This window comes from Chlorocebus sabaeus, chromosome X, assembly GCF_047675955.1.
Source record: "Chlorocebus sabaeus isolate Y175 chromosome X, mChlSab1.0.hap1, whole genome shotgun sequence".
In the NCBI taxonomy this organism is placed as follows: Eukaryota; Metazoa; Chordata; class Mammalia; order Primates; family Cercopithecidae; genus Chlorocebus; species Chlorocebus sabaeus.
Genome location: NC_132933.1, coordinates 101,014,126 through 101,041,103, shown reverse-complemented (window position 1 = coordinate 101,041,103; position 26,978 = coordinate 101,014,126). Strand labels below are relative to the sequence as shown.

General features: G+C 39.1%; 1 protein-coding gene across 1 annotated transcript; it reads left to right on the top strand.

Annotated features, from left to right (window-relative positions):
* Positions 1 to 557: 557 nt before the first annotated feature.
* On the top strand, positions 558 to 3,086 carry GSPT2 (G1 to S phase transition 2). The gene has a single exon (XM_007991741.3). The coding sequence runs from the start codon at positions 776 to 778 to the stop codon at positions 2,660 to 2,662; it is 1,887 nt and encodes a 628-aa protein (XP_007989932.1). The 5' UTR covers positions 558 to 775; the 3' UTR covers positions 2,663 to 3,086.
* The last annotated feature ends 23,892 nt before the right edge of the window (positions 3,087 to 26,978 follow it).

Here is a 26,978-nt window from a genome sequence, read left to right as displayed (position 1 = left end):
CCAGGGTGCTTAACATGAAAATAAGTTGAAACCCTATCTTTAAACTATAGAAGCCATCAGCAGAAGTTACAGGCTTATGGGGGCCCACTGGAAAGGGAAAATCAAAAGACCTCTGAATTTCAAATTAATGAGTGATCTTAAGTTTCATTTCCTAAGTTCGGCTACAGACTCATATATTTCATTAGTCCCTCCCTACTCATTCCTTGCCTCTCCCTTCAGTTTCTGTGTTTCTGAATTTCTGTATAGTTAACCCTTACCCTGCCTCCCATTTGTTCAATAGGAATGTTCACTTTTACTTGAATCTTTTAGTAGAATTGTATATCATGTGTTCCTGTCTAGATTTAATCATCAGATTGTGGTCAAATCGCTCTCCCATATCGTGTGAACAAAAAAGTGAATGGAAATTTTCGTTTTAAAAAACAGTACTTTTGGACTTAGTCCTGGCTTGAGAAGTAAGGAAGCCAAGCGTACGGATGGCAGCGAGGGGTCAATCCACGCCCGGCGTTGGGTCGGGGGTGGAGGAGTCGGAAGTGGTTGGGGTTTGGGGGAGGAGATCCGCTCACACACAAGAGGAGAGTGTTGAGCCGCCATATCTGCTGCTGCCGCCGCAGTTGCGAATGCAGCATCGGCGCTTAGCTGCCTCCGCGGTGCCGCTAAGGTTCGTGTCGCTACCCCTTGGCTCTTCGCTCTTGCTGCCTTAACCCCGCCGGCGGAGCCCGCTCTTTCTGGTCTGTTGAGCCCGCTCCCTCACTGCCACACAGCAAGTTCTGAGACCATGGATTCAGGCAGCAGCAGCAGCGACTCGGCGCCCGATTGCTGGGACCAGGTGGACATGGAAGCCCCGGGGTCGGCCCCGAGCGGGGATGGAGTCTCCTCTGCGGTGGCCGAGGCCCAGCGCGAGCCCCTCAGCTCGGCCTTCAGCCGTCAGCTCAACGTCAACGCCAAGCCCTTCGTGCCTAACGTACATGCCGCGGAGTTCGTGCCGTCCTTCCTGCGGGGCCCGACTCAGCCGCCCACCCTCCCGGCCGGCTCCGGCAGCAACGATGAAACCTGCACCGGCGCGGGATATCCTCAAGGTAAAAGGATGGGACGGGGGGCACCTGTGGAACCTTCCCGAGAGGAACCGTTAGTGTCGCTTGAAGGTTCCAATTCAGCCGTTACCATGGAACTTTCAGAACCTGTTGTAGAAAATGGAGAGGTGGAAATGGCCCTAGAAGAATCATGGGAGCACAGTAAAGAAGTAAGTGAAGCTGAGCCTGGGGGTGGTTCCTCGGGAGATTCGGGGCCCCCAGAAGAAAGTGGCCAGGAAATGATGGAGGAAAAAGAGGAAATAAGAAAATCCAAATATATGATTGTACCCTCAGGTGCTCCTAAGAAAGAACACGTAAATGTAGTATTCATTGGCCATGTAGACGCTGGCAAGTCAACCATCGGAGGACAGATAATGTTTTTGACTGGAATGGTTGACAAAAGAACACTGGAGAAATATGAAAGAGAAGCTAAGGAGAAAAACAGAGAAACATGGTATTTGTCCTGGGCCTTAGATACAAATCAGGAAGAACGAGACAAGGGTAAAACAGTCGAAGTGGGTCGTGCTTATTTTGAAACAGAAAGGAAACATTTCACAATTTTAGATGCCCCTGGCCACAAGAGTTTTGTCCCAAATATGATTGGTGGTGCTTCTCAAGCTGATTTGGCTGTGCTGGTCATCTCTGCCAGGAAAGGAGAGTTTGAAACTGGATTTGAAAAAGGTGGACAGACAAGAGAACATGCGATGTTGGCAAAAACGGCAGGGGTAAAACATTTAATAGTGCTTATTAATAAGATGGATGATCCCACAGTAAATTGGAGCATCGAGAGATATGAAGAATGTAAAGAAAAACTGGTACCCTTTTTGAAAAAAGTCGGCTTCAGTCCAAAAAAGGACATTCACTTTATGCCCTGCTCAGGACTGACCGGAGCAAATATTAAAGAGCAATCAGATTTCTGCCCTTGGTACACTGGATTACCATTTATTCCGTATTTGGATAACTTGCCAAACTTCAACAGATCAATTGATGGACCCATAAGACTGCCAATTGTGGATAAGTACAAGGATATGGGCACTGTGGTCCTGGGAAAGCTGGAATCTGGGTCCATTTTTAAAGGCCAGCAGCTTGTGATGATGCCAAACAAGCACAATGTAGAAGTTCTTGGAATACTTTCTGATGATACTGAAACTGATTTTGTAGCCCCAGGTGAAAACCTCAAAATCAGACTGAAGGGAATTGAAGAAGAAGAGATTCTTCCAGGATTCATACTTTGTGATCCTAGTAACCTCTGCCATTCTGGACGCACGTTTGATGTTCAGATAGTGATTATTGAGCACAAATCCATCATCTGCCCAGGTTATAATGCGGTGCTGCACATTCATACTTGCATTGAGGAAGTTGAGATAACAGCCTTAATCTCCTTGGTAGACAAAAAATCAGGAGAAAAAAGTAAGACACGACCCCGCTTCGTGAAACAAGATCAAGTATGCATTGCTCGTTTAAGGACAGCAGGAACCATCTGCCTCGAGACGTTCAAAGATTTTCCTCAGATGGGTCGTTTTACTTTAAGAGATGAGGGTAAGACCATTGCAATTGGAAAAGTTCTGAAACTGGTCCCAGAGAAGGACTAAGCAATTTTCTTGATGCCTCTGCAAGATACTGTGAGAAGAATTGACAGCAGAAGTTCACCACCTACTCTTATTTACTGCCCATTGACTGACTTTTCTTCATATTTTGCAAAGAGAAATTTCACAGCAAAAATTCATGTTTTGTCAGCTTTCTCATGTTGAGATCTCAGTTATGTCACTGATGAATTTACCCTGAAGTTTCCTTCCTCTGTACCACTCTGCTTCCTTGGACAATATCAGTAATAGCTTTGTAAGTGATGTGGACGTAATTGCCTATAATAATGAAAAATTAATGTACTTTAATTTTTCATTTTCTTTTAGGATATTTAGACCACCCTTGTTCCACGCAGACCAGAGTGTGTCAGTGTTTGTGTATATGTTAAAATGATAACTAACATATGAATAAAATACTCCATTTGAAACTCTTCGGTTATTTGAAATGCTTTTGAATGATGTTTAAATTTCATTATATAATGCTATTCAATTAGCTTTATTACTTTCTCAAATAGTTGAATATGTTCTATCACTCTTAAAAACTTAAAAACTCTTCACCACTTACTGTTTTAAGTGAGGAATTTACAAGCAATGCATAAGTGTGTATTAAAGAAATAATTTTAATTATGAGAAAAAAACTTATGTCAAGGCTCTTCCCAGTGGGCTTTGTTTTCTCTGTCCCAGTCCAGTCAATAAAGGAGCTCTTCTGCTTCCCCACTTGTGATTTGAAAATGAAAGGCTCAGGCCGTCTTTATTTGTATAGCAATAGTTCACTTAACATTATCCATAGGTTCTTGAAGACTACAACATTAAGTAAAACAATGTACAGCAGGTGTACATTGTACAACAATGTACAAACAATGTACAACATTGTTCAATGTTGTTTAGTTACGACATTGTTTCATGTTGTTTGGTTACATTGTTCAATGTTGTTTAGTTACAACACTGATAAGGGGAAAAATTCATTTTGTTAGATGTTATTTCACTTGAAGTCACAATTTCCAAGAACCAGTGGACAATGTTGAGTGAGGACTTACTGTATTCCATCAGGTCCCATCATGTTAAGTATGGCCACATTATAAATACACCTGGGGATTCAGACCATAGGTTGACAAGACTATTTATTTGTTTATTTTTAAGACAGAGCCTCCCTCTGTCACCCAGGCTGGAGTGCAGTGGTGCAGTCATGGCTCACTGCAGCCTCAACCTCCCAGGCTCAAGCATTCCTCCCATATCAGCCTCCCAGGGTGGTGGGATTACAGACGTGAGCCACTGTGCCCAGCCTTGGCTAGACTCTTTTCTGTACTCCATCATCTTAACAAACACAGCTCTTGGTTTTGTTCACCATGAAACTTGTGATATGGGACACAACCCAATAAGGGGTATGGCTATTGAGAAGATAAATGCTTACAATAGGGTCATTGGTCATTGAGTAAAAACTAAGAATTAGTGACTCCTGGGCTGGGAAATGAGATGATGTCACCTTTGTCTGTTTCATGCTTGGTTTGATAGGAAAGATGGGAAGTAATTTTTATATTCAGATCATGACCTACACTTGGGATCAGAGGCACTGGATATTTCTCTGAACAACTTGAGGAAAACACCAATTATGGATTCTGAGGAGGCTACATTTATTGGCAAGAGAGTGGCCTTATAACCTGCATATGACTGTCAATAACTAAAGAACCTTCTGTCTTGTTAAGTGGGTAGTGCCTTAGGCACAGCAGTATACCTGGAGTGAGAGACAGTTTTGAGCTTTGCTGTCAAACATACTCATGATCTAGTTGAATAGGTGTGGATACTGCTGGCACAACACCCTGGGCTCATTCATGCTCAGGTAAAGGCAATGTATCCTTCTACATTGTCCCTTTGTGTGCACATGTACCTCCAGGGTGTCTAACCTGTCAGAGATAGCCACACTGGTCTTGCTGGAGCATCAATATCTTGGCTGTACTGTGAATCATCCATCATAGGTCTTCAGGGCACCCATTTGGGAAATGAGGATTTTTATTTTGTCATACATAAGCTAACCTAATCCACACGGATATGCTTCATACGTCTTGGACTCAGTTTTTTAATCATTAGAATGTCAATGGCAAGAGTTTTATTTTTATCATAAGAGCTCTATGCACTGAACGTCATACAAAATACAAACCAATCCAGTATTTGGTAAGTTTTGTCCTGGAAACCACTTTATAAACAATTATTTTTGCTGCTGCATCAATCTCATTGTTTTGTAATTGTAGTGATTTACCAATAGTATTTTGTGGCTGTCTTCCACTGATAGGCCAAAACCACAAGCCAGGACAGAACTCTTTTGTCTCCATCCAATTTGGATGATTTCCCATCAAAAACTGGCTCCTAAATGTCTTTCTCATTAGCCAATTGTTTAGCAATTTCCCTACCAGACATTCTCAACTGTTTATATATAAATATAAAAACCTTCAGAGAAAAAGACAATTTTTGGAAATAGATTTTTAGAAACCAATTCTTTGCATTTCAGTGAGAAGCAGATCATCCAGGTGCTTGGAGATACTGGACTGTCTCTTTAACAAAGTAGATACAAACTCATGGTAACATTTCTTTCTAACTTCCTGGATACATTTCTTTATAGTTGTTAATATCTGATGGTGTTCTCCAATACTCCAAATTGGGGCCATTTACAGAGTACTAGTTTCCCTAGGGCATCCAACTATTTATAAAAACCATGTTCAGGGCAGTTTCCCTTCAGAGATCCCCTACTTCCTCTAATTCAGGTCAGTTTGATTTAACTGTCCTTAGAGTTTCATCTCCAATTCCTAGCAGCCAAGATAATATGGAATCTTCTCAAATCTGGTTGCATACTGTAAGTACTTTATGAGCTTCCTACTTCAGGCTTTCTCAGTGTCTACCCATTTGTTCTTGGCAATTTTTCTCCCAATTTTCCTTCTTTATTCCTCTGGTCATTATGGGACAAGTCTGAGGAGATTTAAGGAAAGGGGCCAACTTATTCTGTACTTCAGCAAAGACCTGAAAAGGGAAAAAAGGGGGAATGTTTGGGCTGGATAGAAGGTAGTAGACCTCCACATTGCTCACTTTGAGCATCTTTCCCTAGTACCTAGGAAAACCAGCCAGTGCTTTTACTATCCACTAAGGCCTCTGTTCCTGTCCTCAAAAGACAAATCCTCTCTCAAAATAGACCCTCCTTTCACAATATCATGATTTCAATTCATTGCAGTGCAAGAACTTGCCTTTTTTATCATTTACTTATAAACATTTTGCAGTATACATACTCATTTTAGCAAAATGGGACCGTAAACAAACTATCCAACAACCACAGAAATTCTGTCAAAACGTGAGCATTTGAGTTGCTCCAGTGCCTGTTTTCATTTCCACTATTACTCTTTCTATATTTTCTGTTAAGATAATTGCCATGTTTTTTTTATTTTTCTAGTTTTCAGTTACAGTATCTACTCATTGGCCATTGAGGGGAAGGAGAATTTGAACCAAGGCTTCTCCCCAAGGACACCACTGGTTACTTCCACAGAATGGGGAAAGTGAACTTACCTTAGAATTTGGGAGAAGCTTTTTCAAAGCACCTCTGTGTGTGTGTGTGTGTGTTCAGCAAATAACCAAAATCAGCAAGGGAAAGGGAAAAGAAAAGACGAATCTGCTGAATGAACATGCCATGTATCAGAACAAACAGAAGGGAACATGTATCTTACATACAGAAGACACAGCTTACAACTCTACACTACAGATCCTGTAAAATATTGAATATTGACCCCCCCACACAGTTCAATCCTGCACTAGACTATGCCAGATTGTTTTAGAGAAACTTTATCTAAATTCTAGAGAGATTCTCTTTTCCCACACTTAGCCTTTAAAAATTATAGTATTTCTTTTTATAAATCAGTGTTGATAAAAGCTTCAGGCTGTTAAGACTCAGACATCAAACAAAAGGGATTTCTGCAAAGCCCCTTGTTTTCTACTTAGATTAATATTAAACACTAATATTAAATTTGCATAAACATAAGTTGCAGACATTTCTCAGCCCTCTGAAGACGATGCTTCTCTCTTTGATTGCTGAACTTTTTCCAAAGTCCATGCAGATAATATTGAAACTTGGCCTTGGTTTTGGCATACAAGTACAGGAAAAGATTTGTTCATAGGCTGCTGTACACAATCATGTCGTTACGTCTCTCACCTGGTAGGATATATATACAAAATATATGCAATTATAGCCCTTCTTTCACATTTGGGTCATTGAGTAAAGGGCCTCTTCAATTCTCTAACAGAAACTTAGATGAATTATCTCCTCCTGAGACTGCTTTTACTTGTTCTATGGCAGTGTAACAGTGACCTTTTGCCAAACCAATAAATACACAAAAGAAGGACACTTTGTCTCATGGCAAGTGACCAAAAAAATATCCCAAATAGCTTCTGCAGGTTTAGCTGGCAGTTCCTCAATTCAATATTAGTGTTTGATCTCCACCCTTGAATCCCTTTTTTCTCTCTTCTTTAATTGATGCTTCTATCACTTTCTAAACTGTCTTAATTTATTTTGCCAGTTTGGTAGTGTATAAACGAATGGTGAAATCAAACGTATCAGTACTTTTTTTTTTTTTTTTTTGGAGACAGAGTTTGGCTCTTGTTACCCAGGCTGGAGTGCAATGGCACAATCTCAGCTCACTGCAACCTCCACCTTCCAGATTCAAGCGATTCTCATGCCTCAGCCCCGCAAGTAGCTGGGATTACAGGCGTGTGCCACCATGCTAGGCTAATTTTGTATTTCGAGTAGAGATGGGTTTTCGCCATGTTGATCAGGCTGGTCTCGAACACCTACCTCAGCCTCCCAATCACTACTTTTTTTAAACATCCAAAGACTTAGATCCTGAGTGATGTTGATGACAGAATGCTCCATCCCCAACCACATTCTTCAGTGCATGCTAAATTAAAAAGAACTCTTGTCTGAGAGGGTAGGTGATCCACAAGCATAAATTTGATACATTTAAGAAGTGAGTGAGAGTTTGAAGGTCAGGAGATGTATTTGAGGAAGCCCTAACCTTAAAGGATGATGATTGCGGCCAGACGAAATGTGGCTTCACAAGATCTTCGTGGTGAGTAAAACGTCATAGTGACCAAATGTTATGAAGAACTGTTTGCCTCCATGGATGGCACACTATTCAAGGCCTGGAGGAAAACTAAGGGCATGAGAAAAATAATACTGATTTTCTAGCAGAATCTGAGCTGAACTTGGAGGTGGCTAGGGAATGAATGTATATCAGATTCATTCCATAAGACAAAGAAGTCAAAGCTGCTGGCAATACAGACAGCATGGCAGCCAACTCCGAGGGTGATGAGATTGCCAAGCCTCACAGACTTCCAAGGATGAGTGTTAGACCCCACATATCTATCAACGCCTGACTAAGTTAGTGGCACGCAAGATACCACATATGACCTGTATGCAGCCTGTCAGTAGCTACAATGAAGGGCAAGGTCTTCTCTGGGCCACCCTTGGGCCCTCAACTCTGCCAACAGTTCCCACCATCAGACTGGGGGACTGGGGGCCAAAATCAAAATACATTCTCCTCCCAACATGAAATATGCCTAGCATTGTGCTGAGCAAACAATTGACCCTTTCCCTTTCCCTGCTGATATTTCTCATGGTGAACTTGGTATCCACAAAAGTGGCTATGATCCATGGCAGAGAGAAAAAGTAATGAATGCCCCGTGGAACCACCAATTAGAATTCTGAGCAAAGCATCTGGCCCCTCTCCTATGAGCCTCTTGTCCCTCCTGCATAACAGGGAGATAATGCCAGTTACTTGATTTATAGAACTGTTGTGAGGACCGAACAAGGTAACAAATACAAAAATTGCCTGGATGCAGTATGTGGCTCAATTGCTTTGAGTTTATTCCCTTCAGTCCATATTCAGTCCTTACTCATGACTGTATTTTTGACTCTCAGAACTCTGCTTCTCCTTTCTCACTAGATTTGCTAATTGCTTACCCAACAGCCTTTCCTACCAATGCCCAGTGATAACAAAAACTGATTTTGTTCAAAGAAGGAATATGTTCAGTTGCAGGGCAAGGGTGGGGAGGCTCGGAAATTCTCCAATCCAAGCATGGCTATTCTATTCTCCTTGGTTATATGATGGTTTTTCCAGCCTCCCCTACAGCTAGGGGTGAACTGGTGACCCAGTTCTGCCCAATGAGGTGTACAGGGAATACTCTGGGACTTCTGTAAAAGAAGCTGTTTCTTAATAAGAAGGACAGATGTGAGAGAATGGTGGTACATGGAATGTGATAGAGATGCCTGGAGCTGTTGCAGCCACATTGTAACAAACATGAGGTCCCAGAGTAAACTTTATGAAAATAGTCAAGCTGAAATATGGAAGCTGTGGTGTCCTTCAGGCATATTTGAGCAACTGAACCAATGCAAGCATACTTCCAGACTTCTTATGGGGAGGGGAAAAAATTAAGGTCCTGTTTGTTTATACCATTTGCTCTAAACTTTAGCTGCACAGTAAATTTATTTGAAGATAACATTTAGAAGTGCTAATGCCTTAGCCCCTTATCTAGAAATTCTGATTTCATTAGTCTATATTGTGACTCTGTACACTTTTTAAAACTTTCTGTTATAAATAGTGTGAGATACATGACAAGATATAATATTACAAAGAATGCATGTAGATCTTACACAACTTCATTAGTTAATAACTCTTGGTCAATATGATTTTATCTAAACCCTCACCAACTTCTCTCCACCCAAAGATTAGTTTGAAGCTAATCTTAAACATCATATCACTTAATAAAAGATTATTTCAGTATGTATCTGTAAAAGATGTAGACACTTTTAAAAATATAAACAGAATAATATTATCACATGTAAAAACTTAATTACAGGTTGGGTGTGGTGTCTCATGCCTGTAATCCCAGCACTTGGGGAGGATGAGGCAGGTGGATCACTTGAGCTCAGGAGTTCAAGACCAGCCTGGCCAACATGATGGAACCTCGTGTCTACAAAAAATACAAAAAGTAGCTGGGTATGGTGGCATGTGCCTGTAGTCCCAGCAACTTGGGAAGCTGAGTGGGGAGGACGGCTTGAGCCCAGAAGGTGGAGGTTGCAGTGAGCTGAGATTGTACCACTGCACTCCAGCCTGGGCAATAGAGCCAGACCCTGTCTAAAAAATATTAATTATAATTCCTAAATATTTTCACATACTCATTCCTAGTTCAAATTGTCCAATTGCTTATAAATATTTAATTTTTGAAATTTGATTTTCAACTCAGGATTCAATTTGCTCTCATGCATTATAATTTGTTGATATGCTTGTTGAATCTCTTTTAATCTATAAGTTGTGCTTTCTCTTTTTTTTTTCCTTGCAATTTATTTGTTGAAGAATTTGGGTCATTTATTCTCTAGAGTTTCTTACAGTCTGGCTTTTGCTGACATCCTTCCTTTGTTAATATTTAACATGTCCCTCTGTGTCCTGTCTTCTCTATAAATTGGTTGCTAGAGCTAGAGACTTCACTAGATTCAAGTTTGCTTTTCTTCTTTTTTCTTTTTTTTTTTTTTTTTAGCAAGAATATGTACTTCCATCTGTCCATCTGGAAAGAGATAGAAATACATAACACTACCTGGGAAGTGTCTGGTTATCTCCTTTTTTAGCAGTCATTGATGATTATTGGCTAGATCCAATATTTCATTACAGATTGTAGAATGAAGATGTTCCATTTATCTTTCTACATTCATTAGCTAAGATATTTCTTTAAGAAGAATCTTCCCCATTTACTATTTGGTGACACAGTAAATAGTATATATGCAAATAGAAAGCTAATTATTTCTTTCCTTTTATTTACTAGTTTTCAAATAATGAATTTATTCCCTAGCACTTTTAGAGATGACCACAAAGTATATTTTAGAGTCATTATGAACCCAATATTTAAGCACACTTAATGTGTTTAAATCTATTTAACTGTTATTCTTATATATGCTCAAACTATTCCATTTTTAGGCATTCAGGCTCGTCAGGTTGGCTCTTGAATTCTTTTTACATGACCCCAGTAGTCTTTGATAGTTTCCTGTTTTCTTGTACATCAGGTTGTTCAAGTCTCACCTTATACATTTCCCAAAATCAGTTCATTCATTATGCACTGATTTTTTTTTTTTTTTTTTTTTGGTGAGAAATGCTTTTTTAGAGAGTAAAATCATGGTGCTTAACTGCATGCCATTGGGTTCATCATGGTTTCTGGTGCCTTGTAGAGTACTGAACTAAGAAATACATATTTAAACAAAATACATCATGAGTTTATACTCATACTTCCCATTCAAATTTAGGGCTCCAGCATATGTACTTTATGTCATTAATTTTACTTTGGTATATCCTTTCTATGAAGCCACACGTACTGACTCCCAATGATGCCAACAAATTTACTCATTAGTATTATCCCCCAATTTACACCTGACAGTATCCGAAAAACATGCCAACACTACCATTAAAAATGCTAATTCTGAAAACAGTTTAAATATTTTGTGTGGTTCTTTTGGTCCTCAGGTTGTATCTCACTAGGAATAGAATGTACAGAACAAATGACTATGTTTATAAATCATTCGAAATAGTTTCTCTCTGTATGATAATGCCACCAACTAAATGTACAATAAAATCAATTTTTCTTTTCATTGATAGGAATTATTTATATTATTTAATTAGTTTTTATAAATATGTGGAACGTTTACGTAGTACCAAAGTCAAACCTACAAAACAACATATTTGAGCAAAGTCCTCCTTGTATTCTTGTCCCTCTCACTCTGAACCTTCTTTCCCCCAGGTACGTTTTTTTCTAGTTTGTTGATTATAATTCAGTATATGGATTTACTCATCATTTTTGCTAAATAATAATACACTATGCAGTTTTCTCCAACTTGATTTTTTTTTGTGTACCAATATATCCTGGAGAGTGTTCCAAATCAACATATAGAAATAGTTTTTTTTATAGTTGCATAATATTCAATCATTTTATTTTTCAAGTCTTCTGTTAATGGTTATTTAATCATCCCAATTTTCTCCATAACACATATTTCCATAATCAGCAACATTTTCATATTTCCCCAGTGTTTCTTTGATTTTGAGAATTGGGATTTATAGGCCAACATGTATTCATATATGCTAGATCTTGCCAAATTCACCTCCATAAGAATTTTGCCATTTTGTAGAGAATTAGTCTTTTTAAAGAGTTTCTCAGGTGATTTTGTGGTTCTTTAAAGGGTTGGGAACCACTGCTTTAAGTCATTGTTGCTGGGTTTTTGTCATTTGTTTTGTTGTTGATGCTAAACACATAATAACCTAATGTAAACTACATAATTGGAATCTTCCTACTAGATCCAATACTAGTAGAGATCAGGGACTGTGCTGTGTTCTTCTCAATACCTACGGTGGCTAGCACAGAGACTAGAACAAAGCTTATTAAATGTATGTTTAGTGTTAAATGAGGCAGTGAAGTGTAGTGACATCACCGTTAATCTATTTCTTGTAAAAAATACATTACTGTGCCTGCCCTTACATCAGATGTTTCATTCTCTGAAGGCAGGAAGTGGGTATTATTGATACATTAATGTAGCAAACATTTATTTAGAGTATACCATGTGACAGTAGTATTCTAGATGATGTACATAGAATAAAAACAAAACAGGCAAAAATCTATGCCCCTGTGGAGTATTACATTTTAGCAGAATTTGAAGAACTTAAGAATTGAATATAAGCAGAATAGTATGTAGTATGTAGTGTTAATAAGAAAATTATAACAGTGTGACCATGAGACTGACAGAGATTCTAAGCTGTGGCTAGACCTGCCCATACCTTTTAAGCAGAAACCTGAATTAAGTGAAAGATGGCTTGGCATAGAGGGCATCTTTGAATATTCATTGAATAAATGAATATGATTGCCAAGAGAATCTTCTGCCTCTGGCTATGTACCAGTCACCAGATTAGGGCATCTCTTCCTATTCCTGTATGCTAAGTTCCTCCCTTTCCATCCCCTAAAATGTCCTATAAGAAATCCACCTGGGACAAACTGGACCTCTGGATCCTGAGTGATAAGCTGGGATTACGGGCATGAGCCACCGTGCCTGGCCGTAATTGACTTAGATTTAAATTAAATATTTTTACTTCCACTTATTAACTATGCAACAGATAATTTTTTTCTTGCTCTCCTTTTCCCGGTTCCTTTTTCTTCTCCTTTAATTCTCTCTCTCTCTTTCAAAATCTATAACGTTTTCATATTCTTTTACCCTAGTCCCCAAACTTTGTTTTAGTCTTTGTAAATGCTGAAAGCCACAATTCCCAATGAAGACGAAACAGTTATGAATATTAATGCACAAGATAACACATACATATTTTCGTAAAGCACAAATTATAGGAGATGCAGGGAGGAATATACAGGAACACGTCAATAACAGATTATAACACAACTGTCCAAGACAGGCCAAATGGACAAAAAATAAGCAAAGCTATAGAAGACCTATTTCACATAATCAATAAGGTAGATCTTCTGGATATATATCAAACTTCACAACTAGATAATTGAAAAACACTTTCTCAAGCACCCAAGGAATATTGATAAAACTTTACCATATTTCAGGTCACAAAGAATACTGTATCGTTAAAAAAATAAAAGTCTTTCCCAGGGTGAATTTTAAAACTCTCTACTTAAAGCAAAATAAAATAAAAACTCCTGAGTGAAAGGGGAAATACAAACCAAAATTGCAGTATTAAAAAACAAAACAATCATAATTGAAAGTCTACATAGCATAATATGTGTGATACATATTTCAACCCTAAAGTTAAGCAAAGATCAACAAAGTAAACCAAAAGAAAACACAAGGAAGCAATAATAAAGATAAAAGGAAGCACTAATGTGACAAGAAATGGAAGAGCAATAGAACTAAATTAATCAAAATTCTCTTTCCTTAAAATAAATTGACATCATGCTTAATACCTAATATATTACTTAATATAATAAACCACTATTACTACTTAATATAATAAAAAACCACTACTTAATATAATAAAAAAGAGAAAACAGAGATACACAAAATAAGAAATGAAAAGGAATAACCATTGAAACAGAAAAATATTTTTAAAATAATAATAAAAGACTGTTTTTTCACAATAAATTGAAAACCCAAAGGATAAGTACAGTTTCCTAGGAAAAAAATAACTCATCAAAATTGACACCAATAGTGATGAAACTCTTAAGGACCAATTTTAATGGAAGAATTCGAGAGATTTATTAAAGTACTTCCTCAAAAACAAGCATCAGGCTTTAGTATTTCCACAGGGTGATTTTACCAAAATTTAAGCACCAACTAATCATAACGCTACATATGTTATTACTCTCAATGCTACACAATATTTTCCAAAGCATAGAAAATAAAGAAAAATTCAAATTACTATTATAAAACAAATATAACATTGATACCAAAATCATTGATACCTGATGAAGACAGTATAATAAAAGGAGTTACAGATCAATTTCAATTTTGAATATTGATACAAATCTTCTAAATTAAATATCAGTGGACAGAATCTAACACCACATTAAGAAAATAATATATCATGAACAAGTAGGATTTATTCCAGGTAATCAGGGGTGATTCAATACTTAAGAAATCAATTAATATAATTCGTTTTGTGATAGGTCTAAGGAGCAAAAGCATATGAAAATTTCCAGAAATCCTTATAAAGCATTCAGTGAAATTAAATGTTCATTCCAACAAACCAGACCAATGCAAAACAAAATGAAAAAATACTCAATAAAATGATGTATGCTTCATATATGTGTGTATGTATATAACAAGTATATGATATATACACACATGCACATAAAGAAGTACCCACCATATATCTGAATCACTACAAATGTAAATACTAAAATTTCTAATGGAAAACACAAGAGGCATTCCTGCTAAGGTTAAAAGCAGGGAAAGAGTTGCCCAGTCTCTCAGCTATTCAAATTCGTTGTGGCGATATTAGCCAACACAATTAAAAAACAAACCCTACAAAAACAATTATAGGCATAAGAATTACAAATATATTGTAATTCTATTTGTAGATTATGTGGTATTTTACTTGGTCATCTTCAGAAGTGTAAAGATTAAACTAACACAAACAATAAAAGATTCGATAAATTTAGGAGGATATAAATTAATATACAAATTCAACGACTTTACATACATATAAACAATAACAAGAAACAAAATTAATGAAAGAAAAAATCTCTGTAATAGCAATAAAGAAGATAACAATCTTAGGAATAACTGTGACAAATAATGTGAAAAACCTGTATGAGGAAAGATTTAAAGACTCCTGAATGCTCTAATTCTTATTAAGGAAGGTTAACATTATTAAGATGTCAGCTAGTTTATAAACTTAATGAAATCTTAATTAAAAATATGCCAGCAAGTTTTCTTTTCTCTAGAGAAAGACAAATTGATTCTAAAGTTCCTCTTGAGGGGGGAGGGAAACACCATGCAGGAACAGCTACAACAATCTCTGAAAAAATAATAGCAATGAGGAAAGACACTAACCCAACCAGGAGTAAAACATGCTATTAAGTCTCAATAATTAAAATTGTATGGTACTGGCACTCTAAAGAACAGAACAGAAATGTATGAAATACACCCATGCACATATGGATAATTCATATATAATAAATATGACAACATATAACTAGGGAAAAGAAAAACATTTTTAATAAATGCTGTTATGCCAATTGGGTAGCCATTAGGTAAAAGATAAAATTTGATCCATAACTTGTAGAAAGAATAATCTCCATGTGGTTTAGAGATCTGTATGTAAAAAAATGAAGCTCTTTAATACTAGAAGGGAATACAGATAGGTTCTGTAATAACCTGGGAGTGTGGAAAGGACTTCTATCAAGGAATCCAAATCCAGACACAATCAAAGAAAAAATTGATAAATAGCCCCTCCAGAATAAAGAAGAAGACACATTTTGGCCTAGCAAAAAATAAAAACAAAAACAGAGAAACAAGCAAATAAAAAATAATAAAGTTGGAGAAAATATTTTCAAAATATACTTTTTAAAAAGCTAATATCCTCAATAAACATAAAGCACTCTTTAAAATCAAATAAAAGAAAGAAAGGTCATAAACCCATTACATAAATTGGCAAAAGACCTAAACAAATAGTTTACAAAAAAAGCCCACACAAATGGCCCTGAACTATATGAAAAAATGGTCAAATTTACTCATAATTACAGAAATGTGAATTAAAGCTACTTTGAAATACCATTTCTCACCTATCAGGTTGTCTGTTCTCTGTTTGTCTGTTGCAATTCAAGCACCGTTATTTCAAACATTTATTATTTTAGGTTTATTATACAGTACACTGAATAATAAGCTACTGCTAATCAAGCTACCTATAAAGAACAAGGAGTAGAATCTACTAGATAGAAAGTGCTCAAATAAGCACTAGCTATCTTTATTTCAGTTCATCCCAGTCATGAATAATATATCACCTGGGTGCTCCTCCAACAGTTTGGGAAACAATTGTTGTCCTCCATCCAGTACACCCCCATTATGCAAACACTCCACATGTGCACACACCTGCTAACAATAATAAAATTTCCAGATTTGCATAATCATTTCCCAATTATGGAGCCAAATAACTTATAAGGTAGTGAATATCTTTGGGAAAAGAATTTTGTTGGCTGTATTTCCTCACTGAGCTGACAAAGAAGAGGATGCTGGCAGCTCAGGAAAAGCTGCCTTTGGTGTGTCAAGTCTGAATGAGACTGGGTCAAGTGTATGAGTTACCATGACAACGACACGATCAAGATGCATCATCTCCCATAGCAACTGCATTGAGGGGGCCTAGTGTCTCAGTCAAAGCTTTCTCTCAGCATCAGACCTTATTTGAATCCACATCTAAAGCTACACCCTGGGGTGCTAGTTAAAAGGATACATGGAGAATATAAAGAACCACAGAGGCTAGAATTATATAACTGATTTCAGCAGCTTCATCATTTTAAACCCGTCACTACTACAGTAAACCCACCACTACTATAGTAAAGTGTGGGACAGCAGTCTAAATGAGGGCTGAAATTCCTGAAATAGCCAAGCATGGGAATATCCCACCCAGTAACTAGTCCAGTTTTGAGATTAAAAGCAAAAAAAAAAAAAAAAAAAGCATCTCCATTGAAGGCAGTCTCCATTGCCTGCAATGTCCACACCACACTCATCTAATGCCTCCAATCCTAGGTGACAATGGTACTACAAAATCAAAGCTGACTCTATAATCCCTGCTGTTTTCAGACTAATTCACACACAATTAACGTGGAGAGTATGAAAAATTCCCCCAAGTGGGATTATTAGTCATGCAACCCTTTTCAATTTCTACCAGTACCCAAAACTCCTACAATAAAATTGAGTGAAACACCCTCAAGAACAGAATTGCCTGAAAGCCAAATGCTGGACTAGTCCTCCAGAAAGTAGTCTACTTTTGGAGTTAAAAGGTGGAAAGAGTATCTTTATAGGTTAACATGATGGCAAGTCAATCCTTGCATTATATCCTGGCAAACCCTGAAGAAAGTATTGTTTTGTTTCCTCAGAGTAACAGGGTAAATTCAAGGGATTGTGTAATTCCCCTACATTTAATCCAGTACTTCTTATGTGACAACCTATATCCAAAGCAGTCATGGGTACAGATGTCTTACATATCTCATAAATTGCATGCTTCATAATGTGCTCACATCTTTTGTAGAGCTCATTTCACAATGACACAGAAGAGTAAGCTCCTAGCCTCATTTCAAAAATCGGAAAATTGAAGTTTGGGAAAAAAGAGGTTGATCACCAAAGGGTCTTTGATATGACCAACACCCAAACACTCATTAGTTCTCAAAATGCACACCCATAATTGGGGGAAGATATCACTGAAAAGCAGAGAAGAGACACTTGGTGATTTACTGACAAACTACAGTAGTACCTCCATAACCATGGGGAAATGATTCCAGGATTCCCTCCACGAATACCAAAATTCTCAGATGTTCAAGTCCCTGATATAAAGTGCATGGTATTTGCGTATAATCTACACACATCCTCCCCTACACTTGAAAGCATCTTCCTACTGCATATAATACCTAATACATGCTAAAACATCACTCATTCACGTGGATTCAACATAGTATTCAGCATGTAGCAAATTCAAGTTTTTTTTTTAACTTTGTAGAATTTTTTTTTTTCAAGTGCAGTTGGTTGAGTCCACAAATGCATGCGTAACCCACGGATACTGAGGGCTGACTGTACTTCCATAAGAACACTGGTTCTATGGTAAGAAGGAAATGTACTAGGGAATGAGGAAATTTGAGTTATGCAAGGCTCAGCAATAGTAGATGACTGCGCAGACTAGCATAGAGCAAACAGCGTGAATGAGAATTAATGGTAATGTGAGAAAATGAATTTTGCAAGCCAAAAGATAATCAAACCCATGAGTGTAGTTGAGGTCACTTGTTCCGTATTAAGCAGAAAGATCCAGTAAAGGAAAGTGAGCCTTATGCAGTCTCCAAATGCAGTAATACTTTAATAACACCAAAGACAGCAAAGTGGTGATGTCAGTTTTAAACATGTGGTGGAGGACAGGCACAGTAATGTAATGTTATAATAAAACAATTAAATATGATGCCAATACATCTCACTAAGTCCTGTGACACACTTCGAGTACACATTTACTAACCACCTGCTTTGTGATTGCCCTTGTGTTCTAGTAGGCAGATTCAGATGTGAAGTTTGCATCATGTGGGGAAAATTTTAGTGTCAATAAGAATAATAACTGACATGCATTCAGACGCATCAAATATGATTACATCTTTAGTCCATAGTAACTCTAAAGGAGCAATGACCTCATGTCTACCATTATAAAATGCTAGAGAATGAATTCACTATGCCAAATTGGGTAAAGAGAGGCAAATAAGGAAACAATTATCCTGTGTTTGGCGTATGAATTGTATCTCTTGGTTACCAAATATTAGATGAAGTTAGTTCTCATTATTGACGAATTCCAGCTAATTAAAAAAAAACAGATAAAATTAAAACATCTCATTTTTAAGTCTCAAATGACACGAATGATATAGGCAAAGATGGCCAATATGTGCTCTCATTACAAAAAGCGGGACAATCATACAGCTTGTGCCTCCTGAAAGGCTAATGTGACAGTGTCTCTGAAGTGTTCAGGCCAAATTATGAAGCCAATAGATATAACTTCCAATTTACAAGAAAGGCAGGGGACAAAAGAGAGTGTTAAACATCAATGAAAAGAAATTAGCAAAATCCAGCATGTGGGAGACTGTAGAAAAAAGGATTCATTTCTCACAAGGATTAACAGGCATATCAACCAATTGCAGCACATGAGACCAGATGGGATCTGGAGTTTTAAAAAAACTAAGTGAAAACATTAATGATACAATACAGGAAATATTATCTGTGAATGAATATTGAAGAATTAAGCAACTACTCCTTATTGTTTAGGCATGATAAAGATATGTATCATATTTTAAAGTAGTATTTTTTAAATGTCTTTTCCTTTGAGAGAGATACTCTGCAGTATATATAGATTAACTAATATGTCTGGAATTTTCCTGAAGCTATGCTGGAGTGGTGGGGGACGTTAGTGGGTGTAAAAGAAATAAAATTGGCAGGCCGGTTGTGGTGGCTCATGCCTGTAATCCTGGCACTTTGGGACGCCAAGGTGAGTGGATCACAAGTTCAGGAGTTTGAGACCAGCCTGGCCAATATGGTGAAATCCTATCTCTACTAAAAAAAAAAAAAATACAAAAACTAGCTGAGTGTGGTGGTGCACACCTGTAGTCCCAGCTACTTGGGAGGCTGAGGGAGGAGGATTGCTTGAACCCAGGAGGCGGATGTTACAGTGAGCAGAGATTGTGCCATTGCACTCCAATCTGGGCAATAGAGAGAGACTCCATCTCAAAAAAAAGATTTAGAAAGAATTTATGGTTGTTGAGGTAAGGTGCAATCTACATGTGGGTTCTTTATTTATTTTTTGTTTTTTGAGATGGAGTCTCGCTCTGTCACCAGGCTAGAGTGCAGTGGTGTGATCTCGCCTCAGTGCAATCTCTGCCTCCCAGGTTCAAGCAATTCTTCTGCATCAGCCTCCCGACTAGCTGGGATTACAGGTGTGCGCCACCACACCCAGATAAATTTGGTATTTTTAGTAGAGACAGGGTTTCACCTTGTTAGCCATGATGCTGTCTATCTCCTGACCTTGTGATCCACCCGCCTCAGCCTCCCAAAGTCCTAAGATTACAGGCGTAAGCCACTGCGTGCGGCAGTGGGTTCTTTATCATATAATAGCTTGTCATGTATCTGCTTGACAGAATTTATAACAAAATGTTTTTTTTTTTTTTTTTTAAATGTCCAAAGCCATCACAAAATAGACTACTGAAATCAAAATTTCTGGATATGGGCCAGGGTTTTAGTACTTCTAAAAGTTACCTTCAAATGGGTTTAGAGCCGATGATCAACAAGGCCGGCCAGGCGCTGTGGCTCAAGCCTGTAATCCCAGCACTTTGGGAGGCCGAGAGGGGCGGATCACGAGGTCAGGAGATCGAGACCATCCTGGCTAACACGGTGAAACCTCGTCTCTACTAAAAAATACAAAAAACTAGCCGGGCGAGGTGGCGGACACCTGTAGTCCCAGCTACTCGGGAGGCTGAGGCAGGAGAATGGTGTAAACCCGGAAAGAGGAGCTTGCAGTGAGCTGAGATCCGGCCACTGCACTCCAGCCTGGGCGACAGAGTGAGACTCCATCTCAAAAACAAACAAACAAACAAACAAAAAAAAAAACAAAAAAAAAACAAGGCCTCATTTTTTTTTCTTGTAATAAGAATCAGAGATTAAAATACAAGGAGATACACCAGGGGCATACATTCACAGAGGGACAACCCTGTGACGAGGCAGCAGAGGGGAATCATTTGCAAGCTAAGGAGAGATGCCTCAGAGGAAACCAACCATGCTGGCACCTTGATCTTGGCTTCCAGCCTCCAGAACTGTGAGAAAATAAACTGTTTTTAAGCCAGTCAGTCTGTGGATTCTATTATGGCAGCCCAAGCAAACTAATACACTTCCCCATACTATCACCGCTGCCCATTCTGTAGAGCCGATTCACACATGGTAAGTAGGATCGAAGGAACTCAGTTGTGCACTGACACAGGAGCTGAAGGCCTAACACTCTTCCTGGGAGGCTGTGAGGCTTGATGATTTTACCATACTCAGAGGTGCTGCCATGCTGGTCATGTTGCCAGCAGGTCTGGCCATAGTCTCAAGGAACGAATCTGACAAGCATTTGGTTCCATGAGCTCCAGCAGAGCCCAGCTTACTCCCTGCCAGAACATCAAAGAAAGTTCCTAGAAGACCTTTCTTATGCTCCACAACTTCCCTTCACGCCAACAAGAGACTGCCATCACAGATGCAAATCGCTGTTATTTATTATGTTGATCCCTTACCCTGTATTTTATTTTCACTTATTTTTTTGAGACAGGGCCTCACTCTGTTGACTAGGCTAGAGTGCAGTGGCACGATCTTGGCTCACTGCAACCTCTGCCCCCCAGGTTTAAGCAATTATCCTGCCTCAGCCTCCCGAGTAGCTGGGATTCTAGGCGTGTGCCACCATACCCGGCAAATTTTTGTTATTTTTAGTAGAGACGGGGCTTCACCATGTTGGCCAGGCTGATCTCAAACTCCTAGCCTCAAATCATCTGCCCGCCTCGGCCTCCCAGAGTGCTGGGATTACAGGCGTGAGCCACCGTGCCTAGCCCCACTACCATGTATTTTAAAATGCCAAAATCTTGTGACCCAGTTCTCCTCTGTCCTTCATCATCATCCTTTAAGACTTGAGTCTCCTGATATGTGGATCCTGCCAATAGAACCTTCTTTATCCCCTTGTTAAAGAGATACATGTGGCTCGCCAGCATTTGTAGACTGAACAATTCTGTGTGTGTGTGTGTGTGTGTGTGTATGTGTGTATTCTGAAGAACATGGACAGGAAGGGAATTCCCATCATTAAAACAACTTGTGATTAAGCCTGTGGGAGTTTTACATATATACTACTACTTTTTTTTTTTTTTTTTTGTGATGGAGTCTCACTTGCTCTGTCACCTAGGCTGGAGTACAATGGCACGATCTTAGCTCATTGCAACTTCTGCTTACTGGGTTAAAGTGATTCTCCTGCCTCAGTTTCCCAAGTAGCTGGAATTACAGGTGTACACCACCATGCCCGGGTAAATTTTGTCTTTTTAGTAGAGATGGGATTTCACCATGTTGGCCAGGCTGGTCTCAAACTCCTGACCTCAAGTGATCCTGGGCCTCCCAAAGTGCTGGGATTACAGGCGTGAGCCACCGCACCTGGCCTACCATTACATTTTAATCAATTTTTTCACATGCCATGTAAACACTGATTGAGGCACTATAATCTTGTAAACCTGGCAGTTGACATGTGACCCTTTGCTTCCCCTGAAACCTACTGTAGACTTACTAACCTTTCTATGTAGGAAATCAAAGCACAGCAAGATGAAAACATTTCTGTTCACAGTAGACAACGTAGGTAAGAGCAAAGGAAGCAGAATGGATCATAGGATGTCCCTTGTTTATTAATTTTATTATATCTTGTCAATATTTACATGCTTGCCTATTAGTTATAAAATCTGTTTAGCAATAGATGAAGTGAACCACTCAGATCTGAAAATGAGAAAAGAAAACTAGTGGATTGTCAATCATCTTGGCGTGTAAATAAGAAAGGTGTTGGCCGGGCTCGGTGATTCACGCCTGTAATCCCAGCACTTTGGGAGGCCGAGGGAGGTGGATTGCCTGAGGTCAGGAGTTTGAGACCAGTCTGGCCAACATGGTGAAACCGTGTCTCTACTAAAAATACAAAAAAAAATTAGCTGGGCATTATGGCGTGCGCCTGCAATCCCAGCTACTTGAGAGGCTGAGGCAGGGGAATTGCTTGAACCAGGGAGGTGGAGGTTGCAGTGAGCCGAGATCGCGCCACTGCACTCAAGCCTGTGTGACAGAGGGAGACTCCATCTCAAAAAAAAAGAAAAAGAAAAAAATAAAAGTGTCACCTAAAGGAATAGAAACAGTGAACAGGTTGTGTCCACAGGGTTTGACCTTGGGGCAAACCTCTTTTTTGCTCTGCCCCATCTAAGGTGACTGAGCTTCCCTGGAAATTGTTGGGGGGGTGTACAACATCTCTCCTCTCATCTTGAAATAATTCATCCACTAAGGAGAGAAATTTACCACCAAAGGCCCGAGAAATTAGTGTAGATAATATATTATTTCATTTAATTTAATCTTTGGTAGAAAATAAATGATCTATGATGAAAAACCCTCTTAACTCTTTTCTGTCTGGTAGAATTCAGAACATCTCACTCCCTCATTTATTGAAACACCACATCTATTATTTGGCAGGCTTGTCAGTGGGAGAAGAATCTTACTTAGTCTTTGCCTCAACACTCTAAAATACCCAAGATGTGACTGAAAATGCATACAATAAATTATGCACATGCCTATAGTGGGCCACTAAAGGTTGGTTCTAAATTATTCATACCAACTCAAATGAAAATGGAAAACTAGTTATTTCTATCCTTTCAAATATCTTTAGGGAAGAAAGAGTGTGAATGTGATTAATGCCACTGAATTATACTCTTAAAAATGGTTAAAATGGCAAAATTTTATATATATATGTAAACATCATAAAAACTCTTTTAAAAATCTTTAAGATTTTTAACCAGGAGCCAGAAACGTCTGAAAAGTCCTAAGGCCAGATGCACTCATCTCTAAGGTGACACTTACGTTCTGTCTCTTGATAATGATTACAGAGTCCAGATGAGTGTCCAGCACCCAGTGAGGGCTCCAAAGGTACTAGCTGCCACTTTATCATCTGTCCTTGCCCATTCTAACAGATGGTGTATCTGCGATATCTGAGGGACAAACTTTACATACCCATAAACTTTTCTGCTTAGTCTTTCCCTCCCGCTCTCTTCTGCTGTTTCCAATATTCTGTTAAATTCAAATACGTGAATTCTTTGTTTCAGGGTTTGAAATTTTCAGTTCTCCATTTTTCAGTGTATGATCAATATGACTGATTTTTAAATTCCATTATTCTGTTGAAATTTAAATTTTGTCATCCATATTTGAACATACCAATTATAATTACTTCATTGTCCGTGTCTGATAACTCCAATATTGAAGGGTTGTGGGTATTTTTCTTTGTCTTTTTATTCTCTTGATCTGTTCTGATACGGACAGGAGTCAAGGAAATACCGAGTAGAAGAAGGCAGTTCCCCAGCAAAGGCCCCACCCTCAAATCTGGAAACCCATAGCCTTAAATAGAACATGCATTCCTGTTTTGGTGCCCAAATGTTGCCTTTTCCAAGAGGACTCTGGCCTGCCACGCCCCTATCCTGCACCTATGTAAACCCCAAACCCCAGGCTCCACAAGCAGAAGAGTGGAAGAGCAGAAGAGCAGCAGAATGACACAGCAGAGAAGGAGAGGCCATCCCACAGCCGATCTCCTCTCCAACCATCCCCAGAGGAGTTCGGCTGGGAATGGTTGGAGAGCAGATCAGCTGTGGGATGGCCGAACTCCAGGGAAAGATCATCTTCCCACTCCATCCCCTTTCCAGCTCCCCATCCATTCAGCTGAGAGCCACCTCCATCACTCAATAAAACAATCGCATTCACCACCCTTCAAGCCCGTGTGTGACCTGATTCTTCCTGGACCTCAAACAAGGACCCGGGTACCAAGACTGCAGAGCGTAAAAGGCTGTCGCCCTGACTCTCCACTGAAATGGTTTAACACTTTAAGCTGTTAAACTATTTAAACTGTTTGTTAAACTGTTAAACTGGTTAAACTGTTTGTTAAACTGTTAAACTAGTTAAACTGTTAGACTGTTAAACAACTGTTAAACTGTTAAACTGGTTTAATAGTTGCTGGCAACTGCTAAAAGAGTATTAATTGTAACACACCCTTAGACACTACCCTGGGGATGAAGCCAAAAAGCACTTGCCTCGGCTCCTGCACTTGCCTGTCTGTGGGCTTCCCTTCCTGAAAGGGGTTTCAGCACTCCGAGGCTAAGCCAAGACTCCCTCACAAGTCCCATGACAGGAACAAGGAACTCTCCCGTTTCATTTATTGATAAGTCAGGTAATTGAATTAAATGTCAGGCATTGTTATTGAAAAAGTTTATGGGCTCTGCATGATGTTATCTCCCTCCTAGAAGATTCATCCTGTCTTCTGGCAGGCTGCTAGTATAGGGACAATCACATTCATCCAATCAGAGACTTAGCTGACACAGGGACGCTTCAGACTTTATAAAGCTTCATCTATCTCTGATTTTTTTTCCTCCCAAGCTGCAGCTCTCCAGGACCCCCAACTGTGAATCTGGGGTGTTTTTTGAGGGTCCCATTTTGGGTGACTTCTGAATTCAGTATTTTGCCATGCAATGCCATGAGATGGCAGATAAATCCGTTGAGACTTAAGTGCTATCTGCTGAGGTTCTTAGTGGCATGTCCTCTGTAGATTCAGTGTGAACAAATGCCTCCAGAAAGAAAACCACTCCATGTGGATCTCACTTCTGTCTCTCCTTCTTCTTCCTAAGATCTTTACTTCTTAGGCACTAACTGATTTGGAAGTCTGAGTTCCAAATATTGTTTCCCTAGTCCCATGAAATTTTCTGAAGAGCTGATGTCTTCTCTGATTCTTAGCGGGTGTTTTGCATATAAAATTATGTCCTCTCACCAGAGAAGTTTAGGATTCAGCATATTCCCTGAGGGCAAAAGCAGCACAAGATTATAGAATTTTAACCCCATAACCTTTGGCAAGTTATTTAAATTGTGTGTGCTCTAGTTCCCTTATACATAAAATAAAGATAAAACCTACTTCATTGTATTATGATGAGGATTAACTCAATGCGTTTAAAGCCCTTAAAACAATGGCAGGGCAATTACTGTACAACTTTTGCCCTTATTAAGCACAGAAAGTACTCCAAGACACATTCTGAGATGAAAAAATTCTGGGTTCACACACCATTTGGTACTCACCATTGATATACAAAGAGGAGTGTGGAATGATGTATATGCTTGAATACCAGTGATATACCTCTGGAAATGTCTCCAAGAGCCCAATGGAAAAGAAAGGTGGCCTTTGGGGTAGAGTTCTGGATAGTTCAGCAAGGTGGTAAGAAGAATCCATTGCCTGCATAGTTTTGAAACTTTGGAATTTTATACCAAGTGTGTATGTATCATCTATTCCTTTTAAAAATCTTTGTTGTAGGAAAGAACAGAAAAGAAAAAGAAATAGCAGGCTTTGGAGCAGTGCAGTCCTGAATTTGTGACCCTTCTCTACCATGTAGGTAAAGCAATGTAATGAGGGACCTCCTGAAAAAGGAATACGTAGGGTCCTTTATTAGAAAAGAGCAAAAGCTGACTTTCCTTTGTTATTCAGTCTCCCTTTTGACCTCTCACAATTTTTGTAGTTGCAATTTAATGTGGTGCCCCCTCAGTTAAGGGGACATGCATAGGATGAGTGAAGATCCTTTCAGGTATGCAGAGCCCTACCCTGTGGCTTGGCATTCTCACCCTGCCCCTCCCTGTGCCCACACCGAGGCCCTCTCCTGAGGGCGAAGTGCAGCAGCAGTCACTGGGGTGGCAGAGGGAAGGGGAGTCTAAGAGGGTGGGTGGGTGATTGGGCAGCAGAAAACCTGTCCCAGTGAGGCCAGGAGGTGGTGGGAGCTGGACCACATGACAGCTGAGGCTCAAGGACCTCAGCAAACACTGCATTGTTTCATCAGACCTCACCTACCAAGCACAAATTCAAGGGAAAAAAAAAAAAAAAAAAAACAGTTAAGAATTTCAAGATAGCCACACTAAACCTCAAGCCTAGGGACCCATTCTGAGCATGGAGCCCTGTGGGACTATCTTGGTTGCAGTCCCATGAAGCTGGCCCTGGTACCACATCCTACCTGTGTGCCATAATTTACTTCTCTGTGGCCTCAGTTTCCTCATGAGTAATGTGGATATTGAAAAAACAAAACAAAAAACAAAACAAAAAAAATAAACAAAAAGCACCTCACACTTTTTTTCTAAGACTTAAATAAGATATTGAGAGTTATAAGGGGAAGCCAAATGCCTAGGCAGATAGGGGTGGGTTCCCAGTGAAAACCCACCTTCAAGCCAAACACATCCTGAAGGCTGAAAGATCGGACTGCTGGTCCCAGATGAAACCTGCAACCAGAGAGAGAACTTCTGTTC

Bases quoted from the DNA above. Each gene is read 5' to 3' on its own strand.
- GSPT2 (XM_007991741.3), top strand. From the start codon at position 776: ATGGATTCAGGCAGCAGCAGCAGCGACTCGGCGCCCGATTGCTGGGAC.